This window comes from Dysidea avara, chromosome 5 (assembly GCF_963678975.1).
Source record: "Dysidea avara chromosome 5, odDysAvar1.4, whole genome shotgun sequence".
Classification (NCBI taxonomy): domain Eukaryota; kingdom Metazoa; phylum Porifera; class Demospongiae; order Dictyoceratida; family Dysideidae; genus Dysidea; species Dysidea avara.
In genome coordinates this window covers 76,710-94,186 of record NC_089276.1, presented here as the reverse complement: position 1 = coordinate 94,186, position 17,477 = coordinate 76,710, and the positions used below count along the sequence as shown (strand labels likewise).

The 17,477-nt window shown below is 39.9% G+C and overlaps 1 protein-coding gene across 2 annotated transcripts in view; it reads right to left on the bottom strand.

The window, feature by feature from the left end:
• The window catches only part of LOC136255699 (structural maintenance of chromosomes protein 2-like), a 90,520-nt gene that overhangs the window by 52,436 nt on the left and 20,607 nt on the right, over positions 1 to 17,477 (bottom strand). For both annotated transcript variants that reach the window (XM_066048511.1, XM_066048512.1), the window contains one exon: positions 5,084 to 5,270. In XM_066048511.1, coding sequence (XP_065904583.1) covers positions 5,084 to 5,270 — 187 coding nt within the window. The remainder of the gene's footprint in view (positions 1 to 5,083; positions 5,271 to 17,477) is intronic.

The window sequence follows — 17,477 nt, the reverse complement described above, 5'->3', positions numbered from 1 at the left end:
TTGTCTTGGGAGTTAGTAAAACGCGGAATACGGAATAACAGAATTGTGGAAGCTAAACTTATCCTTTGCAGATTGTACAAATTGTTATATGCTCTATAGTAATTATACTTTATTTACCTTGTAACAGCTCTGCATGGCACACCACAGCAATGGATAGTACAGCAGCTGGCGAGCATTAAATGGGACGAGTAAACAACCAATCACCCTAGAACGATCTACCTTCGCTAAACTTACTTACCTACAATCTTGATTCAAACCTGATGAGTTTTGAAATCCATTTAAAGACACACAACCACTGGACTTCCCTACTGAACTCTAGTGTGACTCTAATAAATTTGGTCGTATGCACATGATGAACAGCTAAGAATAGAACTAGGTATTGGCATTTTGTAGCTATATCAACTAAGGAGTATAAATAAGTTAGTGAAGGTAGATCATTCTAGGGTGATTGGTTGTGTGCTCGTCCCATTTAATGCTCGCCCAGCTGCTGTTTATCCATTGCCGTGGCGTGCCATGCCGAGCTGTTGCAAGGTGTAAATAAAGTATGATTGCTATAGAGCATGTAACTATTTGTACAATCTGCAAAAGATAAGTTTTGCTTATTTTTCAAATTCGTTATTCCGTAATTCCGTTATTCTGCATTTTACTAACTCCCACTTGTCTTCTTCATCCAATGAAACCATATCAAGGCATTGATTTTCCATACCAACAACTTTCTTTCAGCAGCATATATAGATACCACAGAATTATTTCAGAGCTGGACTTCAGAAGCACTTCAGTCCTGGTACTACTATAAGAGATATACTAGCTAGATATCTGCAAGTTCGCAATTGGGATCCCCCGTTCGTGATAGGTTCGCAACCACGTCCATCAATTAAAGATCTAGATGGACTAAAGCGATAGAGTATGGAGACCACACCTCTTAATAATCTGACTGTTTACAGTAAACAAGATGACCTCATCCCTGGTCTAGCTAGCTGCACACCCCTTGGCTCACTCAAGATATACTCTAATAGAACAGTCATGTATGATATTCTAATAGAACAGTCACAAGTAGAGGTGTACCAATATACCTGCTAAAAACCGATACGATACACCGATATACAACTGAACTATCTTGAGGACACTGTCCAATGATCAAGCCACATTATAAACCCTATTATTTAGCTAACAAGGGTGAGAAACAGTAGTTATTTCCTTGTCTAAAAGCAGTATGCTACGCAAAGCCATCTAAGTGCATGGATAATCACTGTTTTGCTGTCACAATACTTACCAATCATACAACAAACACTTATAGTGGTGAGCCTGGGGAAACAGCAATAAGATGGAACCAAGAGCACAGCATAAAACAACCAGCCATGTCTACAAACCATTAAAATGCGGAGTAATCCAGACTAATCTTGGCAGGGGCATGTAATAAAATATTTGTGGGTGCTTATAGTCTAGAGGCCACACCACCATGGGTAACCAAGTACAGCCAATAATCTTAAGACTGTCTTCAGTAGTTTCTCTAGTAGTTAAAATGAAGTTGAACATGGCACATGTGGTTCTTCAAATATAAATAGCTACACTTAGTTATATTGGCATATCGGATTGGTATCATATTGGTTTCAAAATGATTAATCCATATCGGATCGGTATCGGATCGGTTTAGTTTTCTTATATCGGTACACCTCTAGTCACAAGTTACATTACCTTGCATATACATGTAAAGTACAGTATCTGTACAGTACCTTGCATAAAAAAGGAGGATTCACGATACCTTCCTGAAACCGTAACCGAGGGTTGGGAGAAGTTTACATGGCTATAACAACTTCCCTGAATTTACAGGTCTACCTTCACGAATTTGTATGGTTACCTTTGTGAACTTGTAGAGCTGCGGTTTTTCTTACCATTGATGCCTACATGGGTTCAGTTTTAACATTCAATTACTATTTGCCTAAACCACGGCCTAAATAGTGGAATTTGATTGCACCAATTAACCGATTACCGTCAATTATTGGTGGCCAATAAACCGGTGATTAAAATTTTGTACGTGCACAGCTCTAGATATACCAAAAAACTAGACAAAAAAAATGTTAATTTAAAAATGAAGTAGGGATCTATGCAAGTAGTGAAACAAGAGATGAATGATGGTATTACAGCATAGCTCAGTGGGAAAGTCCCTACTTTGGCACATGATTAGCTATAACAATTATTTTGCTTAATGCCAAAGTAGGGACTTTCCCACTGAGCTATGCTGTAATACCATCATTCATCTCTTACTTGTATTGCACAGATCCTACTTCATTAGAAATTACTAGAATCAGCTGAAAATTAGAATTTTACAAGGAATCAGAATAAAAACCACTGAGTTACACTGCGAAAGTCAACAAGTGCACAATCGAGATACTCTAGTAGTGCAGTCATTCTATTAGAACATTCAGCATTGTAATAAGTCACTCTTTTAGAATGTTCAACTAGATATGAAGTCACCTAGAGAATTCAGCTAAAAACAAGTCACCGTGGAGATAGTTCAGCACAAGTCACCCTGTAGAGAGTCCAGCTACCTTGGAAGTCACTCTGTAGAGAGTTCAGCTACAAGCCAGCCAACCCAGGGGCAGAGGAAGTAGTTGATATGAGGGGGGCTGGGCTGACCCAGACTTATGGAAATGAGGCATTACATTGTCTCTGGTTTGGTAAGGTGAGACCAAAAAAAAAAAGATCACAGCCAGCTGACAATAGCTTCCCACCTCACCAGCTATGCATTTATAGCTGACAAACTATATAAAAATCCTTACATAGCTCGCTACACACTGCTCTAATACTGTGAGTGCTTTATTAGAGTGACTGCTCTATTAGAGTATCTCGATCTTTATCATGGTTTTCAGCCCCACTCCAAGAAAGATAATTTCAGCGTGATATCATCCCCCCTCAGCAGACCGAGGGGGGGCTTCAGCCCCCTAGCCCCCCCCCCTCCTTTCCGCCGCCTATGAGCCAACCTGTAGGAGAGTGAACATGTGTGATAAGTTTCATACAGTATTAAATTTTGTACGAAATTGTATCATTATAAAAAAATATCCACAGAATTCTCTCTTCCTATTTTCTGCAGTAAAGAAAGGACAAGTAAAAGAAGCTCTAAAGTTGGTCATGGGCTGGCTTTGGAGTATACTAATACAAATAGAAGTGATATCTTTACCAAAACAGCCAAGCTGTGATAAAAGGATGCAGCCCACAAAAAGTCAGGGTGAAAAAATACGTGAAATCAATGGTGGCGGCCAAGAAATGACTGTGATGGTGTGTAGGTTAATGGCAAAAATTTTAATAAGGTGAATTTGGTGCCGAATCCTAGTGTAACTTGGAGAAGGCAACACAAATTCACTTGAATTGTCAATGTTAAATTTTTTTTGCCATTAACCTATTGTACTATTACAGTCATTGGTCGCCATCTTGGATTTCACATCCTTTTCACCCTGGCTTTTTGAAGACCGTACCCTTTTTTTACAGCTTGGCTGTTTTGGTATAGATATAGTATAGCAGAGTATGGGAACTGGCAGGTCTTGTGCAGAGGACGTCGGATATGCATTGTATGCTGCTTGCTTTATCATGTGACTATCAATTATCGCAGTATCAGCAAATAATGGGGTTGACTGGGGCTGAATAGATATTTACAAATAAACTTCAAAGCTATGCACTTTGTTTTGTAAGGCCTCTTGGATTTCTTGGCGAAATGGCAAAAAATCAGTTTTGCGTGCCTAACATGGGGACAAATTAGAGCTTACATGAAGCACCATCCGAAAATCTACTGAATCCTAAGTGTTTGATATACATGACTATTGAGTATTGCATGATATTCCAAATAGTAACAAGTAGAACAAAAAATTAGGAAGATTAGGGATCAAAGAAAAACAAACAAACAAAAAGACAGCAAGGAAATAGCTAAAAAGTAGGAAAACAAGGGAGGTTGTTTATACCTGCAAATATACTAGTGGACATTTAAACTCTACTTCAGTCTATATATATAACCTAATCGTCTACTTGTTATCTTACATAATTACAGTATGACACATAACACATCAAAGAATGGTCATGCCTAGGCTTAGTCATGTCATAAAATATCCCAACAATCAATTACTGAAAAGATCGTCTGAAGGCATTAGTAAGTCAGTCAGCAGAAAATATAAAAGTCTGTCAGCATTTAAAGTCATACAGCGTATCGGTGGTTAGATACAGATATGCTCTTTCAGGCATATAGCACATCACTACACTACAGATCTGCAAGAATCCTACAAGCTTAATTGTACAATAGAATGCAATAAACACAATGAGCAAAATCCTTCCTAATAATGGGTGAAGTCCTTATGAGTAACACTTAGGAATAATGTTAAAGTATAATGGTAGAAATACTCAAACACAAACACACCCAGTATAATACACATAATACCAGTATAACTAGGGGGGCAAAAAATTGTAAATTTAAAACAAGTAGAATAGGGATCGAAGTTGTGATTCTGAAAAAAACAACAACAAAAAAAAACTGCGTAAACAAGAAGTAATAGCCATGCACATGGATAACACAATTTTATGGCTGGTGTGCACTGCATGCAGTAATAGTACTGAAGTAATATATAGTACTGCAGTATTATAGTATATATGAAGGCTTGTTCCATGATGTTCAAGCATCTGTCTACTAGCTACAAGTAGAGTGTGTACTCATGATAAGTCTTTTGGAATAGCTATAGACTCTGAAAAGGCATGATCATGCAACAGGCTGTATTCACCCAATGTGTTATATGCTTTGGTCCACAACAATAAAGGCATTGATGGCATTGAAATTATATAGCTGGAAAACCCTACCAATCTGTAAAAAGTAGCTATCTGTAGCTATTATTTAGTCTTCTCTCGTGCAGATCCTTTGCCCCGATCCCTATTATGAACCACTATCGTGGTTCATGATACATACACCCAGTATAATACACACACCCAGTACAATACACATACGGTGATACCCAGTCAGTACAATACACACACTCAGTACAATACACATACGGTGATACCCAGTCAGTACAATACACATACCCAGTATATTACACATAATGGTTACCTATCACTTGTTGTGCCAAACTAGCAGTTTGTAGCTTGTCATTAGTGACCCCAAGGGATAAAGCCTGATAGTGTTGATTGGCTAGATCATCAGCTTGTTGAGCTGCTTGTTGTTGTGTTAATGTCTTCTCTAACTTCTGCTGATGTGATGCCAGCTCTGCCTCCTTGCTGGATAGCAATGATTTGTCCTATATAGTGTGGTAGCCATCATATGATTAAGTCTGTACTATTATATGTGACTAGATCTGCAAGAATCCCATGTGTTAGCACAAGCTTAATTTTACAGTAAAGTGCAATAAATGCAATGGGTGAAACAATTATGAAATCGGAAAAAAATTCTGTAAATTTTTGAGTGCTTGTTTCACAATGAAGAAAGGTGATAACAGCAAAAACTATGGTAGCATCATGATCCCCCTAAGAAAGAGGAGTTTGAAAATCTTTGTTTCATGTCAGTACTGCAAAGGAGAGAGTGTTAGTTTGCATTATGTTGGACGAGCGGTTCGTCATTGTTTTTTTCTCACGTTTTCACCTTTGCCCAGCTTGTAGGAAAGGACTGGAAGACAAAACTTACCAAACTATGGATTTGCCTGTTAATGGAGAATCCGATGGTGAACTTGGTAGAGGACTGCATTCGAAAATTATGACCATTTATTTAAGCGCCTGTAGTTTATTTTCCATATCGTCACTGTACAAATAATTTTTTCTGCTGTTGCCACTTTGTAGCACTGTAACTTCGAAAGTTCTTGGCTTCTAGAGCTGAAACTTTGTTTGGCCATTCCTTTGGCTATCTACAGTAGATAAACAAAATGTAATAAATTGGAATTCGAAAAATGTACTAACGTATGGGGTTCGGGTTCTTGCAGATCTGGTCACATATATAAAAAATTAAAGGGAAAATAGGAATTGCCAAAAAGGGGGTTGCTGCAGTGGTAAAATAAACCATATACGTATTCCTATTTTGACTCCCTTAAAAACTTTATAAAATAGTAGGGATTTGTGGTTCCAGCAATCTCTTTGTTTCTTCTAGTGATTCCTATCCCCCCTTTTAATTAATTAATTATATAATTTATAACCCTGCATTTTTATCTACTTCCATACATTTAAAAACCACACTATTAAGCAAACGCACATTCCTTATTGAAAACTCACATTTTGGTTTTACTTTGCTTATGGTTCATAGTTGAGGGGTTCATAGTTGAGAAGCTCATAGTTGAGGGGTTCATAGTTGAGGGGAATCATATATTAGCACGGACATCTATGTTTCGTTCCCGTCTTATTTCCCGTTAACAAACTTACAAAGCGTTTTATTCATACAATTGCGCTAGCGCTTTATTAGAGTGTCATTGATCACCATGTTTGATTGTGCAACCACCATTCATTTATACAGAGTTCTGTTTAACAAATATTCTAATAGAACAATCATTTACAAGTAGAAGCAAAAATTTGTAATTTTACATTCGATTAGGGATCATAGTAATAAAAAGTAAAGAAACAAGGTGGTTGCCTATATATGCCTGCAAATGTACTAGTGGACATTTAATCCCTAATTCTGAAGACTGAATTATGGATTAAATGTCCACTAGTACATTTGCAGGCATATATAGGCAACCACCTTGTTTCTTTACTTTTTATTACTATGATCCCTAATCGAATGTAAAATTACAAATTTTTGCTTCTACTTGTTTGTTTACTTTTTTTAAAACCATAATTAGCTATAATTTGAAATTGCAGAGTATAGGGATATAACATTTGTTGTATTGTTTTACTGAAATTTAATATCATACCTGCACCATGCACTTATTTATGTACTATATGCTCCCTACTCCAGTTTAAAATTTCTAATTTTCTTAACATATTTGTTTGAAAACTTTTTTGTAACATAAATTTTATCTCTACAGGGGGATCGAGCTATACAGGCATACAGATTATGGAATGTTACCCTGCGATGCTGTGCATATTACATATGTAGAGATCAAGTCAGAACATGCACGTGCATGTGTTGTGATATTATAGTATGCATTAATGTGTAGCAGTGAAATGCAGCATAAAATAACCACATGCATGCAGTAGCTTTATAGTGGAGGCTTAAGTAATTAAAACTATAAGAAAGTGTTGATAGTGACATTATGTGCAATTATAATAGCTATAGTTTGGCTTCAATCATATATATCAGTCATTATGCATATTTTCTTTGATAAGTTTTAAAAGGGCAAAAGCATGTGAACTCAGCAAATGGTTATAGTGGAGGCTTTAAGTAATTAAAGCTATAAGAAAGTGTAGATAGTGACATTATATGCAATTATAATAGCTATAGTTTGGCTTCAATCATATATATCAGTCATTATGCATATTTTATCTGATAAATGTTAAAAGGACAAAAGCATGTGAACTCAGCAAAATTTATTTAGTACAATAATAATTAATTACAAATGACTGATCTTTTCTATAAAATTCATCATCATATTTCATCATTGTTTCAGCATGCTCTCTTCTGTCTGTTCTCCCTCTAGTCCCTCTTCTGTAGCCTCTACCTCCTCCTCTATAGCCATCCTGCATATCATTAATTGGTTTGTATGCTCCTCTTCCTCTAGCGCCACCTCCCTTGCCTCTAAATCTGTCACTTCCCCTGCCTCTGCCACCACCTCGTCTTCCTCTGCCAGTATCTATTCTTCCTCTGCCAGTATCTATTCTTCCTCTGCCACCACCTCCACTGCCTCTTCCAATATCTACTCTTCCTACATCATCATTGTCTGCTTCTTCACTGTGTTTTCTTTTCAAGCCTTTATAATCAAATACTTGCTACGATATTTATATCACTCACGCGACTAATAATGTCAAGAGTCGGCCTGACACTCCACTCTAGATCTAGACGCGCGTGCTTATAGATTGCACGTGTTATTCGTGTATTCTAACATTTTAGTTCAATAGTGGAAAAGCTTGTCAAAACGCGCGCCTCAGCAGTCGATTAGTTCAAAGATATTTTTAGAGGCGCGTAAGTACCTTGTACGCGCCTCTGATATCTATGATTAGTGTAAGGCGAATGCACTCTGTTTTCAGCTACCAACGAGGCTAACAGTATGTTAAACACCTACATAACATTTCAAGCAAAGAGTAGTGCAAGAAACGCCTGAGTAATTTTAAGTCTTGCACTGAAGCCATAACGCTCGCACTGAAGCCATTACGCGTACCGCAAATCGTCACCCACGTAGTACTGGAGTAAGGAAATGGGTACAAAGGATCTTTTAGGAGGACAAAGGTAGCACCATGACACATGTATTGTAGCTGCTGCGGTTGGCGAAAAGGCACGTCTCGGGCCGAAGCGACGTTGAACAGTGAAGAAATCAGGCCTGTAGCCTTAGCCGTTATCGAGTTACGCTTGTCTGAAGGTATTAGTTAGTAAGTCAGTCAGTCAGTCAGCAGAAAATTCTGTTAAATACGATTTTTTAAAAATTTCATAGCAACTTGGCGGAACGTTCTAGCATTGATCTGAAGACATTTTTGAGCTTGGCTATGCCTAACCAATACTGCTAATCTGTCAGAAGGTTAATAATAGGGTGATATTTATTGGGCAAGAAATCCCAAACCTTGTGGATCCCTAATATACAGTTACTATCGTACTGTATGATACTGTTCAGATAAACTAGAGTTTGGATAATCGAAATCCACATAATTGAGAACCTACTGTAATGGATTTAGATGACCAAAATTTTTGAAAGTTTAAAACCCTTTTGATACCGCAAACGCACCAGTGCGTTTTTATGCATATACCACGGAATCCCACAATAGTGTGTGTTTCGTGATTTTATTACGTTTTTTGGGCCTACAGGTCAACCCAACAACAGTATGTACACACAGCCACCACTATTTCACTCCTTAAACGATGGAGAATGAAATGGTGCTAGAAACACAGCTGTAGTGATTGATCTGCCTTGTACAGCAACACTGAAACTATTGCACCGACAAATTTCCCCAGTACTTCTATGGTTTCACCAGTACTTCTATGGTTGAAGACCTGTGGTAACTGACGCTAGAGATTCTATTTATAGTGATTATGTAATGTATAGGAATCGCATGATGTAACCTGTAAAACTGGTTTTTGTACTTGTGTAACCAGTAAACTGGTTTTTGTACTTAGGGTTAGGGTTAGTAAACTGGTTTTTAACCCTAAGTACTTAGTAACAGTTTACTTAACCCTAAGTACAAAAACCAGTAAACTGGTTTTTGTACTTAGGGTTAAGTAAACTGGTTTTTGTACTTGTGTAACCAGTTCTCGGCATGCATGCACAATGGCTGTTGTACACTGTCTGTTGATGCTGTTTGGTGATTCTAATCATTATCAATTATAACATTTTGGCGACAGTTTACTGGTTTTGTACTTAGGGTTAGGGTTAGTAAACTGGTTTTTAACCCTAAGTACTTAGTAACAGTTTACTTAACCCTAAGTACAAAAACCAGTAAACTGGTTTTTGTACTTAGGGTTAAGTAAACTGGTTTTTGTACTTGTGTAACCAGTTCTCGGCATGCATGCACAATGGCTGTTGTACACTGTCTGTTGATGCTGTTTGGTGATTCTAATCATTATCAATTATAACATTTTGGCGACGAGGACCGGATTACAGCATGGCGGGACAACTGATAGGGCAACCGGGAATGTTCAACCCAGAGAGCGAAACTTGGGCGCAGTACTCGGAGTGAATGGCCTTTTTCTTTCAAGCCAACGAGGTGGCGGAAGGTACTTGTCCCAGCTAAGGTCACTGGCAGAGCATTGTAACTATGGCACGAAGCTAGATGAGATGCTGAGAGACAGATCGGTGTGCGGAGTTGAAGTGCCAGCTATTCAGAAGCGTCTATTGGCTGAGCCAAACTTACACTGAAGAGAGCTACGGAGATAGCTATGGCAATGGAAACAGCTGAGAAGAACGCCGAGACTCTTAAGGAAAGGACTACAGTAGATAATCCATCAAAACAGCCTATACATGGAGTGTTCCAGTCTGGCAGGAAAGCTGTCCCTCCAAAGTCGACATTGTGCTACAGGTGTGGCCAGAAGTCCCACAAAGTAACCTCCTGTCCCTATAAGGAAGCAAAGTGCCACAAGTGTGGAAAAGTGGGGCACCTCCAGAAGGTGTGTAGACAAGGTACTAAGCAACCTGCACAACCACCCTCAAGTGCTACAGGAAGTCAAGGCAAGAAGAAAGGCATGAATCTCGTGCAAGAGGTGGTTCCTGAAGTGGAATCTGTTGCCACCACGTACAGTGGAGTTGGAGAATATGGAATGTTTCCTGTCCAGGCCGCCACACAAGGCTCGTGCAAACCGTTTGTAGTCGACATGGTACTGGTTGGCAAGGCACACAAGATGGAAGTAGACACAGGTGCATCTGTGTCTGTTGTGTCAAAGGAGACATATGAGCTACTGTTTAAGAAACGAGAGTTGAGGAAGAGCTCCATACGGTTGTCAACTTATGGGGGTGAGCCGTTGTCTGTTCTAGGAGAGATAGTTGTTGATGTATGCCATGGTAAAAAGAGTGCCAACCTCCCTTTGTTGGTGATAGACAAGTCAGGGCCTAGTTTGTTAGGTAGGAATTGGCTTAGTTGTTTTGAACTGGATTGGAAGGCTATATATACAATGAATGACTCTGCTTTAGATAGGTTGTTAGATAGGTATCAAGCGGTGTTTGCACCTGGGTTGGGTACCCTGCGAGGGTTTAATGCTACTATGCACATTGACCCAGATGCAACACCTCGTTTTTGTCAAGCTAAGTCAGTACCGTTTTCTATGAGTGCTTTAGTAGAAAGGGAATTAGATAGGCTTGTAGATGAGGGTATTGTAGAGCCAGTTACATTTTCGGAATGGGCAGCGCCCATTGTGCCAGTGTTAAAGGCAGATAAGGCTTCAGTTAGGATCTGTGGAGATTTTAAACTGACTGTGAATAGAGTAGCTAGGTTAGATAGGTACCCCATTCCCAAAATAAGTGATTTGTTTGCAAGGTTGGCAGGTGGTAAGTACTTTACTAAGTTGGACCTCAGTCAGGCTTATCAACAAGTGTGTTTAGATGAACCGTCCAAGGCTTTGGTAGTTATTAACACCCAGAAGGGGTTGTTTAGGTACAACCGCCTACTCTATGGAGTCAGTTCAGCACCGGCCATATTCCAGAGGACCATGGAAGCACTCTTGCAGGGAGTACCAAAAGTTGTAGTATATTTAGATGATATTCTGATATCGGGTTCCTCTGTGGAAGAGCACATGACATTGCTAGAACAGGTGTTGAACCGGCTCCAGAGGGCAGGGTTAAGGGTACTGCAGAAGTGTGTGTTTTTTGAGACAGAAGTAGTATACCTTGGGCACAAGATTGATGCAGAGGGGTTACACCCACTGAGTGAGAAGGTGGAGGCTATTGTAGCAGCACCCACTCCCAGGAATGTCGGAGAACTGAAGTCGTACCTGGGACTGCTATCGTATTATGGGAAGTTTCTTCCCAACCTCTCATCAACTCTGGCCCCATTGTATAAGTTGCTGAAGACTGCAGTTAAGTGGAAGTGGTCGGACAGAGAGAGTAAGGCATTTGACGATTCAAAGAAGCTACTGTCTACTGCACAGGTGTTGGTACATTTTGATCCAACCAAGGAAGTGATCCTTGCATGTGATGCGTCGCCATATGGAATTGGGGCCGTCTTGTCCCACAAGATGCCAGATGGGTCTGAGAGACCAGTAGGATTTGCCTCGCGCACCCTGTCCAGTGCAGAATGCAATTACTCGCAGCTAGAAAAAGAAGGATTAGCTTGTGCATTTGGTGTGAAGAAGTTCCATACCTACCTGTATGGTCGCACCTTTGTATTGGTAACAGATCACAAGCCATTGTTAGGATTGTTTAAGCAACAGCGGGCTGTCCCAGCACAGGCATCCGCACGCATTCAACGCTGGGCCTTGATGTTGGCTATGTATGAATACACTTTGCAGTTTAGAAAGTCCTCAGCACATGGAAATGCTGATGCATTTAGTCGGCTTCCTTTGCCAGATGTGCCAGAGGCTGTACCAGATCCCCCAGAGATTGTGCTACTGATGGAGCATCTTGACTCTTCACCAGTGAAGGCTAGTGATGTTAGGAAAGAAACTAGTCGTAATCCATTGTTATCTCGTGTGTTACAGTTTGTATTGCAGGGTTGGCCAGACTCGTGTGACTCTGAGGAACTCAAGCCCTATTGGATGAGGAAGTTTGAGTTATCTACTCAGCAAGGATGTCTCTTATGGGGCAATAGAGTGATTGTGCCACCATCCTTGCAGCAGAAGGTTTTGCAGCAGTTACATGACAGCCATGTAGGAATATCACGTATGAAATCTTTGGGACGAATGTTTGTTTGGTGGCCAGGATTAGACCAGAAGATAGAGGAATTGGTTAGTAAGTGTGACATTTGTCAGAGATCACGTTCCTCACCGCCGGCAGCCCCGTTACATCCATGGACCTGGCCAACAAGGCCTTGGTCTAGGTTGCATATTGATTATGCAGGTCCTTACTTGGGTCACCGATTTCTTGTAGTAGTTGACGCCCACTCTAAGTGGCTTGAGGTGATACCAATGGCTTCTACCACTACAACAGCAACTGTGGAGAAGTTGCGTGTGTTGTTCGCGCAGTTTGGCATTCCAGACATGCTGGTTTCCGATAATGGAACAAACTTTGTGAGTAAAGAGTTTGCAGAGTTTACTCATCACAATGGAATAAAAAATGTCACTTCTGCACCAGCGCACCCCTCTTCAAATGGACTAGCCGAGCGTGCAGTGCGCACTTTTAGAAATGGCTTGTCCAGGATGAAGGAGGGCTCAATTATTGTTAAACTGTCTTGTTTTCTTTTTTCCTATAGGAACACCCCCCAGACAACAACTGGATCTACACCGGCAGAACTTTTGATGGGGAGGAGGTTGAGGTCGGCACTGGACTTGATTAAGCCAGATTTAGAGAAACGAGTAGTAGAACTACAGGACAAGCAGAAATCCCAGTATGATCAACATGCTAGAGTGAGAGTGATCCAAGTAGGAGACACAGTATTTGCTAAGAACTTTAGAGATGGACCAACTTGGGTTCCAGCTGTTGTCACAGCACAAACTGGTCCAGTATCGTACAAGGTTAGGTTAGCTGAGTCAGAAACTATTTGGAGACGTCATGTGGATCAACTAAGAAGAAGACACACAGACATGGACAGTAATGAATCCAGGGAGAATGTTAGAGAAGAAGACACCCCTATTCCCGTACTACTAGACAGTGACCAGGATTCTGCTGCATCTGGAGTAGCAGCTACACCACCTGTGCCATCAGTGGAGGACAGTTCACCTTCCCCAGGTGCTTCTGGTTCATCTACTACGCTGAGCACCACAGCTCCTCGCCGCAATCCACCTAGGACCAGGAAACCTCCAGATCGCTACAAACTTTAGGACGGAGGAGATGTGGTAACTGACGCTAGAGATTCTATTTATAGTGATTATGTAATGTATAGGAATCGCATGATGTAACCTGTAAAACTGGTTTTTGTACTTGTGTAACCAGTCCTCGGCATGCATGCACAATGGCTGTTGTACACTGTCTGTTGATGCTGTTTGGTGATTCTAATCATTATCAATTATAACAAGACCAATGTTTAGATAGATCATAAACCTTTAGAGTCGATTGTGAAGAAGCCTCTACAACATTCATTTGGCAACAACAAATGATACTCAGTTGCAGCTTGATTGCCACAGCTGTTGCATGTGAGAAATGTTCAGTGTACAACACCTTTTCTCAGACGGAGCCTCTGTTGCAACATCAAGTTCCAATACGCCCCTGGCAAACAGTTGGAGCTGACCACTTTACCAAGATTACCTCTTGATCGTTGATTACTCCAGCAGTTGTCCAAGTGCAGGGCAAAACAGCTGAATATACAATCGATGTGTTAAAAACCACCTTTGCATGACATGGCATACTTGACACAGTTATTGCTGATATGCCAAGACTTGAGCTCTTCATTTCCACTATCCAATGGGCTAGCTGAACGTAAGTCGAAGAACATTTTTAAGAAGGCTAAAAATACTGTAGGATATAAACTTAGCACTGTTAGAATTGGCTGAATCACCTGCACAACTCATTATGGAACAAAACGTTCCAATCTCCCAACATCTTATGGCCAGAGCTGTAGCTCCCAATCTTAACAGGTGAAATAGAAGTTACAGTATAACAAACGTGTCAGGCCACTTCCACCATTACAAGCAAATGATGTGTTGAGATACCTAAATGATTAATCCTGGACATAAGCTGTAGTTTTCAAACAACACAGCACCCCTTGTGTCTATGTTGTATCAATGTCCAATGGGACTCTGCTGAGAAGGAACAGAAACCATTTAAAGAAATCAGCTGAGTCTTGTCTACTGGAAGATGATGGGAATTTCCAGTGAACAACCTACTGTTATGAATCTGAACAATGAGAGGGTTGGTACAGCAATGCCACTATTACGTATCCCTCAAGATATGGATGAGTCATAAGACCACCAAAGTGATATAGGGATGATTGACACTAAGTAGCTTAGTTCAGTGAACGAATGTACAAATACACTGAAGCTTATTTTGAAAATGTTACCGAAGTTTCAAAGCTTTGTTACAAATGTCATGTCAACAATCGATAAACATAATTGATTGTTATTAGGGGTACCCTGTACACTGTAGTACAAACAACCATTGTTTAAACTATAACTACCGTAGATTCCCTAAAAATTTGGCAGAAATAAATTAATTCCGTTCGTGTCTAGCTGAACAATTAGGAAAAAATGTACCAACCTTGTGCTATTGTTGAATTTTTAGGGATCTATCCCTAATACAGTCTGCACACTTCATGGCTATGTTATTTGCGATCTGTTTATTGCTTACTTTCTGGATTTCTTTCTACAGGAACCACCAGGAACGCCTTGAGGCGGAGCTGACGATTCCACAACATTCACTTGGCCACAGCGCTATATACCACGATTTCCTGCATTATCCAGGAGGGATGGTCAATGTCATTACTACATCGCTTTTGAATACAATCACCCAGACGTAATATTAAGGATTTCAATAATTAATAAAAATAGAAACCACAATCAGTAATATTATTACACTATCTCGTGATAAATCTCGCTACCAGGTGCTGCATGAAGTGCTCCATGGCTTAACAAAACATTATCTGAGGGTATATCATGTTATACAAGGAGATGTGAGGCCAGGAGAGATTTAATTCTGCGAACAGAAACGATCGTTTTGCTGTAGCTGTGAATGATATCACACGATGGTATCGTTGGGTACGTTCCCTGAACAATTTCACACTTGGTGCTTCATTCAGCATTGAGGTAGAATATTGTGAGGTCACTGGGAATCCTCAGTACTCAAGAGACCTTCATCAACTAGTATTCCAAGTGCCGAAAAATTAGCGCGCTTATAACTAGAAACTTTCCTGCGCTTGCCGAAATTTAGAGCACATTGCGTTCAAAGCACGGGGAGTGCCGAATATTTAGAGATGCCGAAATTTTAGGGAATCTACGGTATATCAAAAAATATGTAAATGGTAGCTTCCACAAGGAGTGACAATACTTGCACAACTGGTTTAGCATGTTAGTATCCATGGTAATGAAGCTTTGGTGGGTAAAGCAGCACCCAAATGTTATGAAACTCAAACTATTTGTTTCAACCCTAATTTATTATTGTGTATTTGTGTGATTTCTTTGTTGTTGTTAAATGTCATTTTAGTTTAAATGTATATTGTAGGGAAGGTGATGATGTAATACATTGATGTAATGAGTGTGTGTCAATTAGAATCACAAAGATATCACACCTACACAGCAGTAATATAATGGCAACTGTATGTTAATATCTAGGTATTGTGGACATGTACAAGCACGTACCATCCCCAAGGAAATGGCCAGGCTGAGAGATTCAATTGTATCTTAGTAGCAACAGTTGCCAACTGCTGTTAATGATCACTGACTGAAATCTTTACCTTCCAAGAGTGTTGTTTGCGTACCGCACTACCCTTCATGCTGTCACCGGATTTAGTTCCTTCCACAATGTGTGGCCCACTTTTATGCTGCCAAGCTAAAGATGTCCCAGAATGTGTCAAAATTCCACTGGTCACTCCATACAGCTTACAGTAATAAAACACATTCAGTCATTGCATGAATGTAACAAACAACGCTATTATACAGCTAAACTATATCTTCCCCTTATACAGTTAGTTGGTTGTACTGGTCTTGTCTGAGGTCCCCTCCACTGGAATGCAAACTTCTCTGACCATCCAGGTTTAACGGAGCCACACTTGACTAACATCATGTTAAACTGATTGGATCTTCTGCCAGGGACCTAGTTGTTCACCACAACCAACTTAAGCTGTGCTATGGCAGACCTCAGCAGTTCTCATCTACTTTATGCTCTACACGTATATCTCAGCATGTTTACCTACACCAAGAGACACTCATCATCAGTGTCTACACTTTGATGTCGTCCGTATTACGGAGACTACCTCAGCAGGAGGGTACAAGTATAAGGGAAAATTAGCTAGAGTAGGGATCAACTAGAATATACTAACTCAAGCTTGTTTCAGTACTTTTTATTGGTGCACTATGTTCTAGTTGATCCCTACTCTAGTTAAAATTCCTATTTTTTCCTTATACTTGTTTCTGTTCTTTTTATAGAACCGGTGATCAATCTACGTAACTAATTTGTTTCATAAAGATGAATCGATGTAGCTATGAAAAGTCAATCAAAGACGCCATCAATTTTTTGTTGAACATAAACTGTAATTGTGCACATAGATTGGTGTACTGATATTCTATAACAATTGATTTATGTGCTATGGTTTAAGATAGGGGGGAGAAAAGTACTCAAAAGTGGGAGGGGGGGGGCTACTTTGTTTAAAATGAGTTCTTATCCTACACCCGTCGTCTGGAACAATCAGTTGAACTCAAACACACAAGAAACAAACGTACCAGCCAGCACAGAAAGTCAAGTAGCGCGTCCAAAATAAATTATTAGCAGGAAGCCACTAATGCACTATCGCGAATAAATGAACACCTTGCTGTACCAATGCCACTTTACCAATATACTTTAATTACCAAGTACTCAGCTGGGAAGTATCTGCAAGTACAAGTACCAATACCAAGTACATTAAAGTAGCTACTTCATAGCGTACACATTTAATATATATATAGCGCATTTCATGGTATTCTTGTACACGTTTTCAGTATGGTTCATGTTTATAATGAAGTAGCCAATCAAGATTCACAAAGAAAGAAGTCACAGAAATGCAAATAGTAGAGCAGCTTAGCTAGCAAAAATGAGCAAATTGTGTATTTAGGGCAGAAAGTATGAAACTTTGCACATAGTATCTACCTACCATGAAGTGTGTTTTGA